Source organism: Cornus florida, unplaced genomic scaffold, assembly GCF_030987335.1.
Source record: "Cornus florida cultivar Cherokee Brave unplaced genomic scaffold, ASM3098733v1 CherokeeBrave_3.0.0_Hap2_Chr05, whole genome shotgun sequence".
Taxonomy (NCBI): Eukaryota; Viridiplantae; Streptophyta; class Magnoliopsida; order Cornales; family Cornaceae; genus Cornus; species Cornus florida.
In genome coordinates, this window is record NW_026775575.1 from 1,698,506 (window position 1) to 1,716,246 (window position 17,741).

Consider the following 17,741-nt stretch of genomic DNA (forward strand, 5'->3'; position numbering starts at 1 on the left):
CTTAGAGACGCATTGTATCTCTAGAGACCGTTGTTTCACCTTTCTCTTCCGCATTTCGGATCCGTTATCGGGTCATTTTTTGGTCATCACTGACGCACCGGGTTTACAAAACTTGGGCCGTCACATTTACTCTTTTTCATTATTGTTTAAAATAAGATATAAAGGCAGTATGGTCATCTCCTTTCTAGCGTCATATTCTCCTCATTAGCCTTACTGTGTGTATCTCAATGTTATTACCTGTTTTAGCTAAATTTGCTGAGTTAATTATGGTTCAGTTATTGAAAAGTTACTACTAAAGAATACAGCCTCAGGTCTATCATAGTGCTGAGAAGAGTGAAATCTGTTTTGAGGGCATTATGGTCTTTTTCAGCTATACTCAAGAATATGACACATTTCAGTGGTCCTAGAGAGTTGTTATATACAAGAATATTACATTTCTTGGAGGCTAAGTCTGTTGGAAAATGCAAATTACAGCAGTGTATTGTGTGTGTATGATTTCTAGTGTGCAAGGTGACAAAATAGCTGAAGTGGCTTGCTGTGATTGGTTCTCTCTCCTGAAAATATCTGAATTATGCTCTATCAATGATAGGCTGAAGGTGACAAGTGTATGCTCTAGGTGTATGCTTCGTGTACTCAGCATTACTATAAATATGTTGTTATAAAGCTTTTAGGGTTTCAAGCCTTTTGAGAATTGTTAAAAAGTGTGCTGCAGCTAGTATTCTCTCAAGAGCATAGAATCAACTTGTTTTTCTAAGTGTTTTAATGAAGATTAATGCTAGGAAAACTCACTGATTCAAGCCTTGTTACTGTATTAGCTGTAGAGCAAGAAAAATGACTTTTTACCACGGTGGAAAAGGCTTTCTACCATGATTTTGAGTCGTGATAGAAAGTCGAGACTTTCTACCACGGTTCCGCACCGTCGTAGAAAGTCGACTTTCTACCACAGTTCCGCACCGTGGTAGAAATTATATTTTCTACCACGGTTTTTCACCATGGTAGAAAGTCTATTTTCTACCACAGTGCAAAACCGCGGTAGAAAGAAAGATTTTCTACCACGGTACAAAACCGTGGTAGAAAGTGTTATATAATTTTTTTAAAAAATAATAGTGTAGCCCTTATAAAAGCTTTTTTTTTTTTTTTTTTTTACCTACTATTAGCCTTATAAGAACCCTGTAAGCAAATCCTAAATAAATAAAAAATAACATCATAACCAAAATAATTTACAACTCAGCAATAACATCATATATATATATATATATAACCAATTCCAAATCATTGTTTTATACAAAAATTAATCATATACAAATTTCAAAGAAGTTCATGATCCACACCTTATATATTTAGTTAACCAAAATAAAACAAAAATTCTTCATATCTTCTTGCAACTTCTTCAGATGCTATACAAAAAATATAGTGGCAACAAAAAAAGTAACGTCAACCGCAACCCGCAATCCTAACATTAACCTGCAAAGATGTAATAGTTGAAGTAAGAGAATTAATGTGAAGCAAGTTATAAAGTTGCCAAAATTAAACTAAGCAAAGCAAGCATTATAATAAAGGTACTTTGAAAGATCTACTCTTCGTATTAACTCTAGTAAAGCAAGTATTAACATGGTCTTAACTCAAGCAAAGCAAGTTCAGTGTGTCAAGCTAAAACTACTACCAAGCTAAGGTTTCTTCTTCTTTATTTTTTTATTAGTATTTTTTTAAATTGACCAAAATGGCAAAATCAAAGGCTTTATATGTATCTAGAATTTCATAAGAAATTCTGTGTAATTACCATTTTGGTGTTACAAAAATGGAAGCAAAGGAAGATGCTCGTTTTATCAGCTTCATGTAGTGAGTATGTTGTTCCTAGGAAGCTTTTCTTCCAAGTGGAGTCTTTGGCACCACCTCAATTGTCTTAAGGTGGAGCTAGCCTTGTTTAGTGTACACTAGAATGTATATGTAATTTACAAGCTATTGAAATTATGACAAGGTATTCTCTCTCTTGAGTTGCTACTTAATTTTCATATATACTCTCAAAGTAATGTTTTAGCTAAGTTTATTTATCAAAATTATTTCTCCTAAATATGTTATAGGTAAGTTTAGAGATGGGCATCTTTTATGGACTATCACTACAGTGGTTATATAAGTGAAGCACTCCTTCCTTTGTGTAATGACCCGGTCATTTTCTTCATTTTCCCTTTTTCCTCAAATTTTGTGGATAAATTTTTTCCGTTGTCTTTTCTTTTCTGTGGATGGTTTTTCGTCGCTTAGTGTCATCTCGAGTGCTCAGAATTAGTTTCTGAGACTCTTTCATGTGAATTTACAACTTCCTTTAAGGACCGAGTCATCTTCGCATTTTTCGTTTTTGGACACTATGCGCTATTTCGTCTTTTCCCTATTCTGTCATTTTTCCTATTTCGTCTTATCTCCATTTGTCAGTTTTTGGCACAACCTCAATTCTTGTGCTCGGAGTTGGTTTTTGACTTCACGTATCCTTATCGTGAGTGGTTTCTACGAAATACGTATCTTTACTTTTGCAAGAAAGTACTCTGATTGCTCCCACTGCCCATAGGGGCATGGATGCATAAATCTTTGGAATTAATTTCATTTCTTGGGGTGTTTTTCATAAATATCTTTTGAAGATATTTTATTTCAGGAGCATCTAAGAAAATATCTTTTGGAAGATATTTTCATTCTAGGGCAGTTTCGCAGTTAACCCTTTTTGTAGGGGCCATTGTGCAATTAACGAAAGTTATTGCAAAATGTCTCATCTGGATCCTGGATCCTCCTACGGGATTCATTTTTACTTTTTGTTGACTTGTAAATTCATAGAATTCCGTTCTGGTCATTTTTCTCCAGTTTTAGAGTTTCTGAACCCGGTTGCTGCAGAACTTGTTCAGGACATAACTTTCTGCTCGGGACTTGGTTTTCGACGCTGTTTCTTCTGTTATTCATATTTTTTCATTTTGAATCTTTTTTGTTCACGAAATTTTTCCGTTTGAGCGCGTTTACTCAAAATTCATTTTTCCGGACCCGGCGGGGCACTTTTTGTGATTTACTATAAATAGGTGCCTTAAAAAAGAAAAATCAGATTTTCTTCTTCTTCCTCCTCTCCTTGCACAACCAAAGGCAATCATGGATGCCCATGGAGCTGCCATCTTCTCTCTCTTCCTTTAACCTACTTTTTCTAAGTGAAAATCCTTCGGCCTTTGCATTTGTTGCTCGCCTTGTCATGCTCTACCATTACCCCTTATTAGAAACCATTTCTGACCAAATTTTGAGTTTGGGATTTAGGCTAAGTTTGGATTTTCGTGGGGCTTCCTGGAGATTCATATAGATCGTGTTGTCCCCGGCAAAACCTAAGAGTTTCGTCGGATTCGGAGCCGTTTCGTTTTGATGGCTTTTGAGATTTTAATCTCAAATTGAGGTAGGGGGTGTCTTAGGATTATATTTGTGTTGTATTGAGGATTATATATGCTTATACAACTTGTATGCATGTTTTGTATAAATCTTGGAATTTAATTTTAATTGCATGAATAATGTGACTATGCTAGAAATGATCTAGGTAGCTTAGGATGATCCCTAAGTCTCACTTGACATAGACGTTAGGTGGCATGAGCCCCTTTAACATGTTTCACCCTAAGGTAATAAAACTGTAAAATGCTAGGTTGATGCATGCTCATCTCCTACGAGTAGCTTTATGTTACTCACCCCTACGTTACTAGGGTATATTTCAGGTTCAGGACTGAAGACTTGAAGATTTCATTACCTTGGATCGTTTGGTAGCTTTATGTATCAAACTTGTATTCTTTGATTCTACGTATGTAAAGTGTACATAAGTACACTCCTTTTAATGCATTTGACATGTAAGACATGAGGCCAAGGGCCAAGCAAGTTTATATTTGCACTTGTATTCAATTGGTGCCATATTTTGCTTGAAAATGTATTTTTATCAACTATGGAGGCTTTGTATGCTAAAACTTGTTAATGGAATGTAAAAAGGCTTTAGGACATGTTGGTACATCTATTTTATCATATTGCATGCACTTGCATACTCACTTTGGCAAACAACACCATCCTTAATGAAACAAAAATTCTAAGTAGCATTTTTAGGGAATTTTACCCTATTCTGTTCTAGGGGCATTTCGGGTATTTCAAAATGTGTTTTTTTCATTTTTCCTTGCGAGTCACGTAGAAAACTCAATTTTGAGTGGGTTTCTTTTTTGTGTTTTTCCAGAAAATGCTATCTTGGCCTTCAAAAATTCATATTTGTCCGAAAAATCCTTACTGCCAGGTTTTGCAGATTTTTAGTGCAAATGTACTTGGTACTATTCATCGACTTTTTTTTGAAAAGTGTGATGACCGATCCGAAACTTTCGGGGGCCTTGTGAGTGTATTTTAAAATTGCGTTTTCAATTTAGGCAATTTAAAAACCTTCCGAAGCCCTATCTCCTTTCTTTGGGCAGCAGTTCGAAGAAATTTTTACCCCCTTGACCAGATTTTCTTGGGGGCATTCTGGGCATTTTATAATGCAATTTTTTTCTTTCCGTCCGCGATTGGGGTAGGAAACTTGCTTTTAGGAGGGGTTTCTTCTTTGAGTTTTTTCAGAAAAGTCCGTTTAGATGCCCGTTTTTACTCTCAGTTACAGCAGTAGTGGGTTGACGGCACTGTAGCTGTCACGGCCTTCGTCGGGCCGCCGCGACGTCGATTTTGTTTTTGACCTTTATCCCTAATCCAGACTCCAAATCAAGTGAATTTTTTTTAAAATTGATTAATTTTTCATTGGCTATCCAATGGTGTGCTCGGTTGCACCCAGATATTTCTGGATAATTACCAGTTTACCCTTTTTAGCTTTATTACTCGTTTTTCTTTGTTCTGTCGTTTCTCTTTCGTCCGGAATCTGAATAATAAAATTCTTGAGTCCATCATGATTAGTTTTTCATTTTCTTCCCAGTGGTGTGCTCGATAGCACTTGAATCCACTTTTTGGCAAAATGACCATTTTGCCCCTAGGTTCCTTTTTATCCGTTTTTGAAACGACACTTCCGCATTTGTTTTCTTTTGGGTTCCATGACCTCCTTGAGGGTCACATTGGTGTCTTAGAGACGCATTGTATCTCTAGAGACCGTTGTTTCACCTTTTGCTTTTGCATTTCGGATCTGTTATTGGGTCATCTTTTGGTCATCACTAACACACCAGGTTTACAAAACTTGGGCAGTCACAAGTGGTATCAGAGCTCCCAGGTTTGAATACCTTGGGACGACGGGTTTTGGGTGCATATCACATTTCTGTTGCTTTGTTTTACGTACTTATATGCTTCATGATAACATGTTTTGGTTTGATAACATGTTTAGGTGCTTATGTGCTATACGTGGTATGCTATCTGTTTAACTTATTTTGATTCCAATATAAAGAGCATGACATATGATGTATGCTAGATTTGATTCGCATATACATAACTGTGTTGCATATTTCACATGACACGGGATTGGTCATTGAGGCATGAGTTGAGGTTGATGGTGATTGTAGTCACAGTTGTATTGTAGTTTAGGTTGTTGTTGGCCTAGAGTTGGTTTTGAGGTAGGTGGAGAGACACCTTTGGTTTAGGCTCTCGTGGGGTGATTCATTAGGCATAACCGTAGTACTGGATTTGTTGATTTTAGGCCATGGTTAGGTTTTGGACGTTTTGGGATCCTTGGTTGTTTTGGAAGGTTCCTCTGAGATTGTAATTTTCATGGGCGGGTACGTTGTGGGTGGGTGCATGGCACTGTCATGCTACCGTACTGGCAAGCTACAAGTACAGTTCGGATGAAATCAGCGTTGGGTTTTGTTCCGACAGGTGTAGTCATTTTGGTCAGTGATTGATGGTCATTTTGATGATGATTTTTGGAAATCATTTTGATTGTTCGATTGTATGGCTAAAGTGGCCATTTCATTTAAGTTCTCCTTGCGTGATAATACTTTTGGGATCAAGTTGATTGATTGATGTTTAGGGTTGGTAAGAGCATTGCACTGTTAGTGTCACTTAGAGTGTCACCTTTAGACTGGAAATGGATTGTTAGAGTCTTACCATCGTGGTAAGGGCTCATGTTTGTTTTGAGAAAGGTTGTTGTTGCGTTGGTTTTTGGAGACAGTTATGGCTAGGGCCGATCATTCTTTCTACCTAGACACTCTAGGACACGATGTCCATAGGGTTCATTGTTTCATCACTTTTGTTTTCTACAGTTTCATTTACTACCATGTTAGTAGTATGATTTATATTATTGCGATGCATGAGTAGGTGGAGGTCTATCCACATTTGCTTTCTTGTTATGTGGCTTTAGCATGCCTTCTTTATATACTTAGAGATGCCATGTTGTTACTGCATTTTTGTGACATGACTTTTGCGTTTACGTGGAGACGTGCCGCATGTACCTTTCGTTTTATCTATGTGAGTAGATTTATTTATTTGGTAATTGCATTCCTTGTCATATGCATGACTTCCGTGTTTGATTCTCCTTTCTGTTTCCCTCAGTCGTATGTAGTGTGTCCGATTTTGTTGTGAGATTCCTTATAGAGGAGTTGTCACATTTGTTTGGTCTTGAGCTGTCCATTTCTTTAAGGTGGGAAGTGGGAGAATGGGATTCCTCTTCTTTCTTGGTTCGTGGTTGGGACTTCACAAGGAGTGAGTCTCTTCTCTTCGTCGCCTTGTGCACAGTTTTGGGATTGGTTAGTCCGTGAGGATCATCATTGTCATTTTGAGTCTTTAGCGAGGATTTGATGGATTTTGGTCGACTTACTTTCATGTAGGGAGTGAAGTCTTTAACCTTGTTGTCATTCATTTCAAAGGTGGAGTCGTGGTGTTATCCTTCTTAGGACTGGTGGTTTCCTTTCCTTCGTGTCTTTCCATGGGGAGTTTTGCCATGGTTGTTGAAGGAGTTGTGGTGCTCAGAGTGAGTTGATTGGTGTGAGATCATTTTACGGGGACTTGCATCCATATCATTGAGGATTTATTTAATTCGTGAGGTGAACTCGCTACTCTTTTGAGAATGTCCTTTGGAGACTTGTTTGTTTTTTTTGGAGACCTAGATGTGGTTGACTCTTAGAAGAAGTTGTGAAAGATCGCCGTTGGATTTGGCTTGTTTATGGAGTTTTCTCGTCCTAGTTATGGCTAGGCATAGTTTTGAGGAATTGTAGTTCCAGTGATTGATTGTGAATTGAAATTAAAGGATTTTGATTTAGCTTGGCGATTCCAAGCACGATTTTAAGAGATTCGTTTTGTGACTTTGGTTGTCAGGACTTGATGTGTGTACCACTTAGTGGACTTGTATTTCGAGGATTTGGTCATCCGTAGTAGGGATTTTGATCCGATGTTTGATTTCAGTGTGGTTTCGTAGTTGATCGGTTTCAGGATGATATCTGGGATTTCGGAGATGATGTTTTGCTTGTTAGACTTTGGACTCTTGATTGAGGTTGTTAATAGGAGTATTTTGAGGCGTTGGAGTTGTTGGTTTTGTTATATTGAGGACTTAGAACCTTAAGTTTAGCGGTGCCTATGACATTGTTGTCAGAGTTTTGGGATTAGCTACCCCAACTCTCACAAGATGCCTGTTTCCCGTAGTGCTTTTGGTAATGATGATTCATGACATTGATGTCATTTGTATCGAGAGGTTTCATAAGTAGACCTAGTGGGGGGTAGGTTATGAATTAGTGCATTATACTGTCATGCTACCTTACTAACGAGTAAGTGTGGGCAGCTTCTGGTCGCTATTCGTACTGCCACGTTGTCCTTGTTTTGTACTTTGATTTGATCTGTGATGATCTTGGAGTTCTTTTTGGGTTGTTTTTGGATCTGTATGATGGTTCATCAGAAGAAATGCTTACAGTTGTTGTCTTCCGTTCCTTTGTCTGGCGTTACGTTCTGTGAGTGACCTTTGACTTGTCGTGTGGCCGTGCGGTCATTTTTCTTTTGAGAGGTTGTCCAGTCCTAAGCACGTGGGTGCAAATGTCATTGGCTTGAGCGTTGTCTTTCAGCCTTGGGGTTGTTTTCGTTGTATGTTGTTTGGGGTACTCGGAGATGTACTCTGTAGTTATCCTAGTTTTGCCTTTTGTTTTGTTGGGGCTGGATTTCGGACGAAATCCCTTTAAGGTGGGAAGGTTGTAATGACCCGGTCATTTTCTTTCTTTTCCCTTTTTCCTCAAATTTTGTGGATAAATTTTTTCCGTTGTCTTTTCTTTTCTGTGGATGGTTTTTCGTCGCTTAGTGTCATCTCGAGTGCTCAGAATTAGTTTCTAAGACTCTTTCATGTGAATTGACAACTTCCTTTGAAGACCAAATCATTTTCGCATTTTTCATTTTTGGACACTATGCGCTATTTCGTCTTTTCCCTATTCTGTCATTTTTCCTATTTCGTCTTATCTCCGTTTGTCAGTTTTTGGCACAACCTCACTTCTTGTGCTCGGGGTTGGTTTTTCACTTCACGTATTCTTATCGTGAGTGGTTTCCACAAAATACGTATCTTTACTTTTGCAAGAAAATACTCTGATTGCTCCCGGTGCCCATAGGCGCATGGATGCATAAATCTTTGGAATAAATTTCATTTCTTGGTGTTTTTCATAAATATCTTTTAAAGATATTTTATTTTAGGGGCATCTAAGAAAATATCTTTTGGAAGATATTTTCATTCTGGGGCAGTTTCGCAGTTAACCCTTTTTGTAGGGGCCATTGTGCAATTAAGGAAAGTTATTGCAAAATGTCACGTCTGGAGCTTGGATCCTCGTACGGTTTTCATTTTCACTTTTTGTTGACTTGTAAATTCATAAAATTCCGTTCTGGTCGTTTTTCTCCAGTTTCAAAGTTTCTGGACCCGGTTGTCGCCGAACTTGTTCGGGGCATAACTTTCTGCTCGGGACTTAGTTATCGACGTTGTTTCTTCCGTTGTTCATATTTTCTCATTTTGAATCTTTTTTTTTTCACGAAATTTTTCCGTTTGAGCACGTTTGCACAAAATGAACTTTTTCGGACCCGACGGGGCCCTTTCGGGGCACTTTTTGTGATTTACTATAAATAGGTGCCTTAAAGAAAAAAAAATCAGATTTTCTTCTTCTTCCTCCTCTCCTTGCACGACCAAAGGCAGCCATGGATGCCCATGGAGCTGCCATCTTCTCTCTCCTCTAACCTACTTTTCCTAAGTGAAAATCCTTCGGCCTTTGCATTTGTTACTCGCCTCGTCGTGCTCTACCATTACCCCTTATTAGAAACCATTTTTGACCAAATTTTGAGTTTGGGATTTAGGCCAATTTTGGATTTTCATGGGGCTTCTTGGAGATTCATATAGATCGTGTTGTCCCCAACAAAACCTAGGAGTTTCGTCGGATTCGGAGCCGTTTCGTTTTGATAGCTTTTGAGATTTTCATCTCAAATTAAGGTAGGGAGTGTCTTAGGATTATATTTGTGTTGTATTGATGATTATATATACTTATACAACTTGTATGCATGTTTTGTATAAATCTTGGAATTTAATTTTTATTAATTTCTTTGTAAAGGATTTAATACTCAAGGATATGTATGGCTTGGAATTGAATTGTAACATGTTAGGAAATTATACTTGGATATGTCGGTTAACATATATTAAATTTGGCTCATTTGATTAAAAATTACAATTTTTATTTAATATTTATCTTTAGTGAAAGTTTAATTCATATGGTTGTATCAAGCATGAAATCAAGTTGTAATGTGGTATTTAAATAGGCCTTGGCATGTTCTCTAACATAGATTAAATTGAGGACATTTGGTTTTGTTTAAAAATTTAGAGGAAATTAATTAATTAGCTTGATTAATTTTGTTTTAAGTGCTTTAATCACTTAAATTGTCATTTGATGTTATATATGTGATGACCATGACATGTCCTTCAATATATATTAAATTAAGGTTATTTGGGATTAACTTGAAATTTAGAGAATTTAACTATTTACGTCTAATTAAATTCTATTTTATTACTCCGTTGATTTAATTGCATTTTGAAAGTTGTTTTTATATTTAAATCATGGATTTGGATTTGGTGTATGTTCACTTGATTACTTTTGAGTATTGGATAACATAGTTGTTATTTTTATATTTATGAGAATATTTTTTTCCTTATTGAATATATTGTTGTTATGTGTAAGGAATTGCACACTTTGTATTTGACATCTTTCATGCCATAGTAGTTGTAGACTTTGAGCATGTATTGTATATGTTTCCAAAATTTGGGTTGTGCTTAGTAAATGGTTGATATCTTATATATACATGTTGATATATATACGTTGTTGCACAATTTGTTGATTTTAGAAACTTGAGGATGTCGTTGTTGGTTACGTCTAGGACTTGGTTCTAGTACGGGGGATTATCCCTCTATATAGTCTAGAACGCACATATGGAGGTTACCCATGGGCTAGTAACCCTAAAGTAACTATGTTGTCAGTCTAATCCGGCGTGACGTCCGTGTATCCACTTTGTTTGATTTCGTATTTCATTTCAAGTTGATAACTAGATGATATCGTAACATGTGCTTCCTTATTTGATTTCCTATTTTGAGCTTAAGATGTAACTTTGTGAAAGCATGCTTTGTGCGTTGTATTAGAAGTTTCATTGTCGGTTAAATTGCATTGATATCATGAATTGTATTTTAATGTTCAAATGTAGTTTAGGAATGTTCCTATAGATTCATTATGAATATAGACGTTAGGTGGCATGACCCACTCTTGTTGTTTTTGTATTTTGGATTTCAAGTTGAAGACTTTGAGAATCTATATCTAGTTGCTTTGTATAACATGTTTCCATGTTATTTGAATTGCATGAACAATGTGACTATGCTAGAAATGATCTAGGTAGCTTAGGATGATCCCTGAGTCTCACTTGACATAGACGTTAGGTGGCATGAGCCCCTTTAACATATTTCACCCTAAGGTGATAAAACTGTAAAACGCTAGGTCAATGCATGCTCATCTCCTACGAGTAGCTTTATGTTACTCACCCCTACGTTACTGAGGTATATTTCAGGTACAGGACTCAAGATTTGAAGATTTCATTAGCTTGGATGGTTTGGTAGCTTTATGTATCAAACTTTTATTCTTTGATTCTACGTATGTAAAGTGTATATAAGTACACTCCTTTTAATGCATTTGACATGTAACACATGAGGCCAGAGGCCAAGGGCCAAGCAAGTTTATATTTGGACTTGTATTCAATTGGTGCAATATTTTGCTTGAAAATGTACTTTTATCAACTATGGAGGCTTTGTATGCTAAAACTTGTTAATTGTATGTAAAGAAGCTTTAGGACATGTTGGTACATCTATTTTATCATATTACATGCACTTGCATACTTACTTTGGCAAACAACACTATCCTTGATGAAACAAAAACTCTAAGTAGCATTTTTAGGGAGTTTTACCATATTCTGTTCCAGGGGCATTTCGGGTATTTCAAAATGTGTTTTTTTCATTTTTCCTTGAGAGTCACATAGAAAACTCAATTTTGAGGGAGGTTTCTTCTTTGTGTTTTTCAAGAAAATGCCATCTTGGCCCTCAAAAATCCATATTTGTCCGAAAAATCCTTACTGCCAGGTTTTGCAGATTTTTAGTGCAAATGTACTTGGTACTATTTATCGACTTTTTTTTGAAAAGTGTGACGACCGATCCGAAACTTCCGGGGGTCTTGTGGGTGTATTTTAATATTGCATTTTCAATTTAGGCAATTCAAAAACCTCCCGAAACCCTATTTCCTTTCTTTGGGCAGCAGCTCGGAGAAATTTTTACCCCCTTGACCAGATTTTCTTAGGGGCATTCTGGACATTTTACAATGTATTTTTTTTTTTTATTTCTGTCCATAATTGGGGTAGGAAACTTGATTTTAGAGAGGGTTTCTTCTTCGAGTTTTTCCAGAAAAGTCCATTTAGATGCCCGTTTTTACTCTCAGTTACAACAGTAGTGGGTTGACGGCACTATAGCTGTCACGGCCTTCGTTGGGCCGCCATGACGTTGATTTTGTTTTTGACCTTTCTCCCTCATCCATACTCCAAATCAAGTGATTTTTTTTTTAAATTGATTAATTTTTCATTATCTATCCAATGGTGTGCTCGGTTGCACCCAGATATTTATGGATAATTACCAGTTTACCCCTTTTAACTTTATTGCTCGTTTTTCTTTATTTTGTCGTTTCTCCTTTGTCCGGAATCCGAATAATAAAATTCTTGAGTCCATCATGATTAGTTTTTCATTGTCTTCCCAGTGGTGTGCTCGATAGCACTTGAATCCACTTTTTTGCAAAATGACCATTTTGCCCCTAGGTTCCTTTTTGTCCGTTTTTGAAACGACACTTTCGCATTTGTTTTCCTTTGGGTTCCATGACCTCATTGAGGATCACATTGGTGTCTTAGAGACGAATTGTATCTCTGGAGACCGTTGTTTCACCTTTCGCTTCCACATTTCGTATCTGTTATCGGGTCATCTTTTGGTCATCATTGACGCACCGTATTTACAAAACTTGGGCCGTCACACTTTGCTTGCATTATCAACAGCTTTAGAATGAATGGAATCCTTTTGTCAAGGACATACTAAAGTCATAATAAGGTTGAACTGTTATTAGAATATGGAATAGGTAGCATTTGATCTAACTCTCTATGTATGTATGTATATACAAGAAAGAGGCTTGGCATGGATAATGCTCATACCTTATTTATCAGTTCCTTTAAAATTGTTTTTTGGGCAATAATCATTCACTTACATGACCCTACTACTATAAATTTTTGAAAGAAATTTTATCAGCATCATAACTGGGAGGTAACTTTGGATTGCTACATAAAAACTTGTTTACTGTAAATGAGTACAATGGATGAATTAGCAACATTTTTCTCATTTATGAATTTTACAAGCATCCTACACAGACTTCAACCATCAAACTTTTATTTTAAAAGATGAAAAGTTACCATTACTACTAGATTGCAAGATTCATATAAAGTTTTTATCTACTATGTCATAATTCGAAAGTAGTACAGATATTACTACTACCAAGGCATAATTGCTTCAGTAAAGAGATACCTTACAAAGGAAAGTGAAGTAGTAGGGAAAAATAGAAAGAAGATAAAATGGAATCTTTACCTTTTGTTCAACACTCATCTTGTTGAATGCGTCTTTTACTACCTAGTAAGCTTCTTGCTATTTTTCTTTTTTCTTTTTTTTTTGGTGCTTGTTACTTGGACAATGTTACTATATAACTAGCATTATAAAACTTTGCATATTATGTATGATTTATTTTTAATCTTTTGTGATTTATTATTGCATGATATGGGTTGCACGCGATATGTTTGAATGAATGCCCGTTTCAAAATGTTTTTTCAACTTTAACTGTTTGCCAATGTTCTTATAAATTGGGAAAGCGGCTTAGATCAAGAAGTATTTTGGGTGTTACAATTTCTTACTTTGCAATTGTCATTTGTGCTAGTTAACAATGAAAAAGAAAAAAGTGGAATTCTAGTTGATCACACCAAGACCAGAAGTGGGTTTTGTTGTATTTGTTGATGCATTAACTACTGGATAGCCAAAATTTCATTCTTGATTTTTCTTTTTTTTCCATTTCGAGAGGTTAGGAGAAGGAGTCATTGCTTGGTGCAATGATCTGGATAACAAACGATATGATGTGAAAGCAAAAAATTATGCAAAATAATTTTAACAGTTATGTTCATCTCCTAACATCTCGCGTCAGCGAGATCAGCACCAAGTAATGGCCTTTCTTGTGAGGGTTTTGGGAGGAGAGGAGTGTTGTTTATGCCTTCTTTATTCCCTTTTTCAGGTAAGATTCCTCTCAAATCATTACGGCGAAGTGAAGGAAGACCTCTCAGCTACACAGAATGCTAAAACTACATGATTAAAACGCCACTTTCTAGCCATCGTCATTTAATTACTTTATGTTCTCACTAGTGAACAAAACCATGAAGTTCATTGCACTCTTCAGAACCACTAGTGTACGTCCTACTCTTCCTGAAATAACTGGGCCTTTGCAATTCCTTTCCTTTCAACCTGACTTTGTTCCAAGAGATCCCAAGGCCAAGCCTAAAAGTTCCAAATATCCACCCGTCTATGATCCATATGGCCCTAAAACTCCACCTTCTGAAAATATAATTCTGCTTGCCGAAAGAATTGCTTCCCTACTCCCTGAAGAACGTGTTCAGATCGGTCCCACTCTCAGAGATACACTTAGGCATCCGAAGATGCAACCAATTTCAGTTGATGGCATGGACTTGGGTCCCCTGGGAGGGATAAATACTGAATCTACAAAGGCTGAAGAGAAGAAGGCTGAGAAAACTGCATTTGATATGAAGTTAGGGAAATTTGATGCTGCTGCAAAAATCAAGGTAATCAAAGAGGTCAGGGCTTTTACGAGCCTGGGATTGAAGGAAGCCAAGGACCTGGTTGAAAAGGTACCTGTTTTGCTCAAACATGGAGTGGCCAAAGAGGAGGCAAATGCTGTGATAGAGAAGATGAAGGCTGCTGGGGGAGTTGCTATGATGGAATGAAATTTGTTGCTTGTTTTGTAGTTTTTGTTTTGTTCCAACGAGTTATTTCATTGTTGGAAAGTGGTATTTCTCAATATTCTACTTCCAGACATTTGATTTAGAGTAGAGCTATTAACCAGAAAATGATGTTTGCTTCTCAACGTCTTCTTTCCAAATCTAGCCTTTTCAAAATATAAGATTGGTCTTCATATTTAGGGAATGATTTGTTAAATGTGCCAAAAAATAATAATAAGATTCAATTTGTTTGAACGTATGTATCACATTTAGCGATTATGTAGGATTTTTTTTTTTTTTTCTTTCTATCATATGAATCAAGGAATATCTTAGTTTTATTTGTGTTTTTTCATAATACAAATATATTTTTTTCGGTAGGTTAATTATACATCCCTATTTGTTTCGTTGGGGACTCGAATCCTCAACTTTTGTATTTAAAAGGAGGAGCTAAGTCTTTATATATGTTCTATTTTTTATTTATTTTTTTTATTTTAATTTTTTTTTTCACGTTAATTAGGATATGGTTATATAGTTCAAATACAATATAAAAAATTTCACACAGCTTTTTAATGATACATGTCACAAAAATGTATCATATGTCTATTGTAAGTCCATCTGTCTCTAGTATTTTTTTTTGTTTTGGTAAGGGCCATTTGTCTCTAGTTGCTAGTGCTTGTATTATTCTACTTGTTGCCATGTGTTATTGCTTGACTATAACAGATTGTGTTCCTCCCTCCTCTAATAGAGCTTGTTTGGACATGCTTTTATCTTAATACAACTTACTTAACTTACCAAAAATAAAGAAATAAACATTGTCTAATCAACATATAATGTCAACAGAAAGGAGAATCAGTAATTTAAGAAGAACAATTGCATATATGTTATGGTTCCTTAGGTTCTTTTGTTTACCATGCCTAAACGAAATGATCGGCACATGTTCTAGGTTCACTGAGAAAATTATACAATACGAGTTTTTGTGTATGATTATATAGACCTTGTGGTGGTGCTACTGATCACCACCATATCACTCTTCTGTTCGTGGTGGTGATTCCTTTGGTCCTATGTATCCCTTGCAGATTACATCTGTTAAATTGTGCATTCAGGCTATCTTACTACCATCATGTCTATTAGCATTGTTTTAGATAGCAGAAATTGTCATTTGGATCAGTTTTAAAGATGTTTTGGAGTTCAGTTTCCTTCTTTTGATTTGCATACAAATGTGACTATAGCACTCTTTTTTCAAGGTAATTAATCCACCTCTTTTTTTTCTTACATCAATCATATGCATATAATATGAATAACAACTAATACATAAAAAAAATTTAAGTTGCCAACTTGCATTAACTCCTTAAACAACATATCAACAATTTCTCCTCCACAACAATCAATCAAAACCTCCACATACGATGATCCCATACTCCCATGCTTTCAATATTTTAAAACAAGAAATAAAAATGACCTCCACACGGGCTGATGTACCAATAAGGTAATAAAGTTCAAGATACACCACAAAATTGGTCACTTAAAGGCATGTGACCCCCCTGAGTATGAATATAAAAAGCATTAAAAATGTGCAATCATAAAAGAATTTTATCAAACATAAAGACCATATAACTTACAAATTTTGATGTACTTGATAGGCCATGCAATTGATGCTCCCGTTGTTGTCTTTTCCCAGTCCTTTTGGAAGACTACATTTCAAGTACATGCAAATCAATTAAAGAAAATATAACACCAAAATAAACCCTAAGTGGAGATAATTAAATGAAAAACGAACCCTGAATTCTTCAATAGTTGAGCCCCTATACAGCTGCACAACCCAATTCACCCATTTGACATATCTCACCCTTTCAGCCTCAACAACTTCCTCGTCCATTGTCCAATATATTTCACTAATCATTTCTGGGGCATCAAAATCAAGACGAGAGTAATGTGTCCACAGATACCTCCATCGACTTGATAGGACACTAGTAGCCGTTACTTCCTTGAAGGTCAAAAAAGAAAGTATGAGAACAAGAATGCCATCTGGCATCCGGTCTTCTAAATAATAGTCACCCTAGCTTGTCACACAATTTGTACGAGGGGGAAAAAAAAATAGTTGCACAATCACCCATTCAATTTATTTCAGTATTACAAATTGATAATAAACATTATTTAAGCAGATTGGCCAACTAAATCTGTTTCTATATAAGGTATCATTTTAAACCTTTGCTTGTTTGAGAAAAGATGTATAGTAAAAATTCTAGACTTCATATAGGAAGTAGTTTAGAGTTTAAAATTCACCTTTTGTTTATCATTTTCAAGAGCAAGTTGGACCCCTTTTGTCATTGAATTTGATGATGCCTTTTGCTTTTTTGTATCCAGAATTCAATCAAATACGTACAAGCAGTCAAAAAAGGGAATGGGTTAGAACATTATACAAAATGATTTGCACTAAAAATTTCACTTAATAGGATTTAGTTTGCAAAACAAGAATTACAGAAATTTATTAATTGATTTAGAAAAAAAAAAAAAAACCCAATACATACAAGTTAGCAGTTGCAGAGAGAGGGCTTGAGAGTTGAGAGACAGCGCGCGGATCAGAGGCTGAAGCTTGCGAACGGCCAACCCAAACTGGAACAACGGGCGATGGAAGCTGAAGGATATGGGTTTTGATATTTTGAACAATCTCTTCATCGACACTACGCCACAACTCCCGCTTTTGGGTGGCCGATATGGATTCGGTTGTGCAACCTCGCCGGAGACGCTTGAGGGTTTGCGGTGGATCTGGAATTTGTGGGTGGGTGATTCAAAATCATCATCATCGTCGTTATTCAAAATCATATCTGATATGCCGATATGGGTTCTGATTCTTGTAGATTTTGTACTTTGCAGTTGTAGAGGCAGAGAGAGGGCCGAGTTGAGAATGATACTAGAGATGGAGGCGATTGGGGAGGTTGAAATGATTTTCCCTGAAATATTGTATGTGTGTGGACACGTGTGAGTAAATATATTTTTGTATATAAAATATATATTTTTAAATTTTTTTTAAGAAACTGACAGGAATAAAACCCGCGTAGGAGCGGGTGAAACTAAATTACTACCACGGTTTTCTATTAACCGTGGTAGAAAGAGGGATGGAAGGAAGTGAAATAAATTCATTTTCTACCACAGTTATTTTAGAACCGTGATAAAAAGTATTTTACCACGGTTCTAAAATAACCGTGGTAGAAAGAAGCATCTAAATT

General features: G+C 36.2%; 2 protein-coding genes across 4 annotated transcripts; one reads left to right on the forward strand and one right to left on the reverse strand.

Annotated features, from left to right (window-relative positions):
• Positions 1 to 1,219: 1,219 nt before the first annotated feature.
• Positions 1,220 to 17,470, reverse strand: LOC132306066 (uncharacterized). 3 transcript variants are annotated; one of them, XM_059803264.1, is made up of 5 exons: positions 17,043 to 17,468; positions 16,798 to 16,863; positions 16,292 to 16,498; positions 16,134 to 16,205; positions 1,220 to 1,464 (listed from the first exon to the last, which is right to left on the reverse strand). In XM_059803264.1, the coding sequence occupies exons 2-5, from the start codon at positions 16,840 to 16,842 to the stop codon at positions 1,435 to 1,437; spliced, it is 354 nt and encodes a 117-aa protein (XP_059659247.1). In that variant the 5' UTR covers positions 16,843 to 16,863; positions 17,043 to 17,468; the 3' UTR covers positions 1,220 to 1,434. The 3 variants fall into 3 exon arrangements, with proteins under 3 accessions (XP_059659247.1, XP_059659246.1, XP_059659245.1); XM_059803263.1 differs by lacking the exon at positions 1,220 to 1,464 and having other exon boundaries at positions 15,827 to 16,205; positions 16,798 to 16,857; positions 17,043 to 17,470; XM_059803262.1 differs by lacking the exon at positions 1,220 to 1,464 and having other exon boundaries at positions 15,827 to 16,205; positions 17,043 to 17,470.
• On the forward strand, positions 13,902 to 14,656 carry LOC132306065 (uncharacterized). Its single transcript, XM_059803260.1, has one exon. The coding sequence runs from the start codon at positions 13,912 to 13,914 to the stop codon at positions 14,518 to 14,520; it is 609 nt and encodes a 202-aa protein (XP_059659243.1). The 5' UTR covers positions 13,902 to 13,911; the 3' UTR covers positions 14,521 to 14,656.
• Positions 17,471 to 17,741: the final 271 nt, after the last annotated feature.

Bases quoted from the DNA above. Each gene is read 5' to 3' on its own strand.
- LOC132306065 (XM_059803260.1), top strand. From the start codon at position 13,912: ATGTTCTCACTAGTGAACAAAACCATGAAGTTCATTGCACTCTTCAGA.
- LOC132306066 (XM_059803263.1), bottom strand. From the start codon at position 16,842: ATGACAAAAGGGGTCCAACTTGCTCTTGAAAATGATAAACAAAAG. The intron at 16,499-16,797 runs GTGAATTTTAAA...TTGACCTTCAAG, and splicing joins TTGAAAATGATAAACAAAAG to GAAGTAACGGCTACTAGTGT. The intron at 16,206-16,291 runs GTTCGTTTTTCA...CTTGAAATGTAG, and splicing joins CAACTATTGAAGAATTCAGG to TCTTCCAAAAGGACTGGGAA.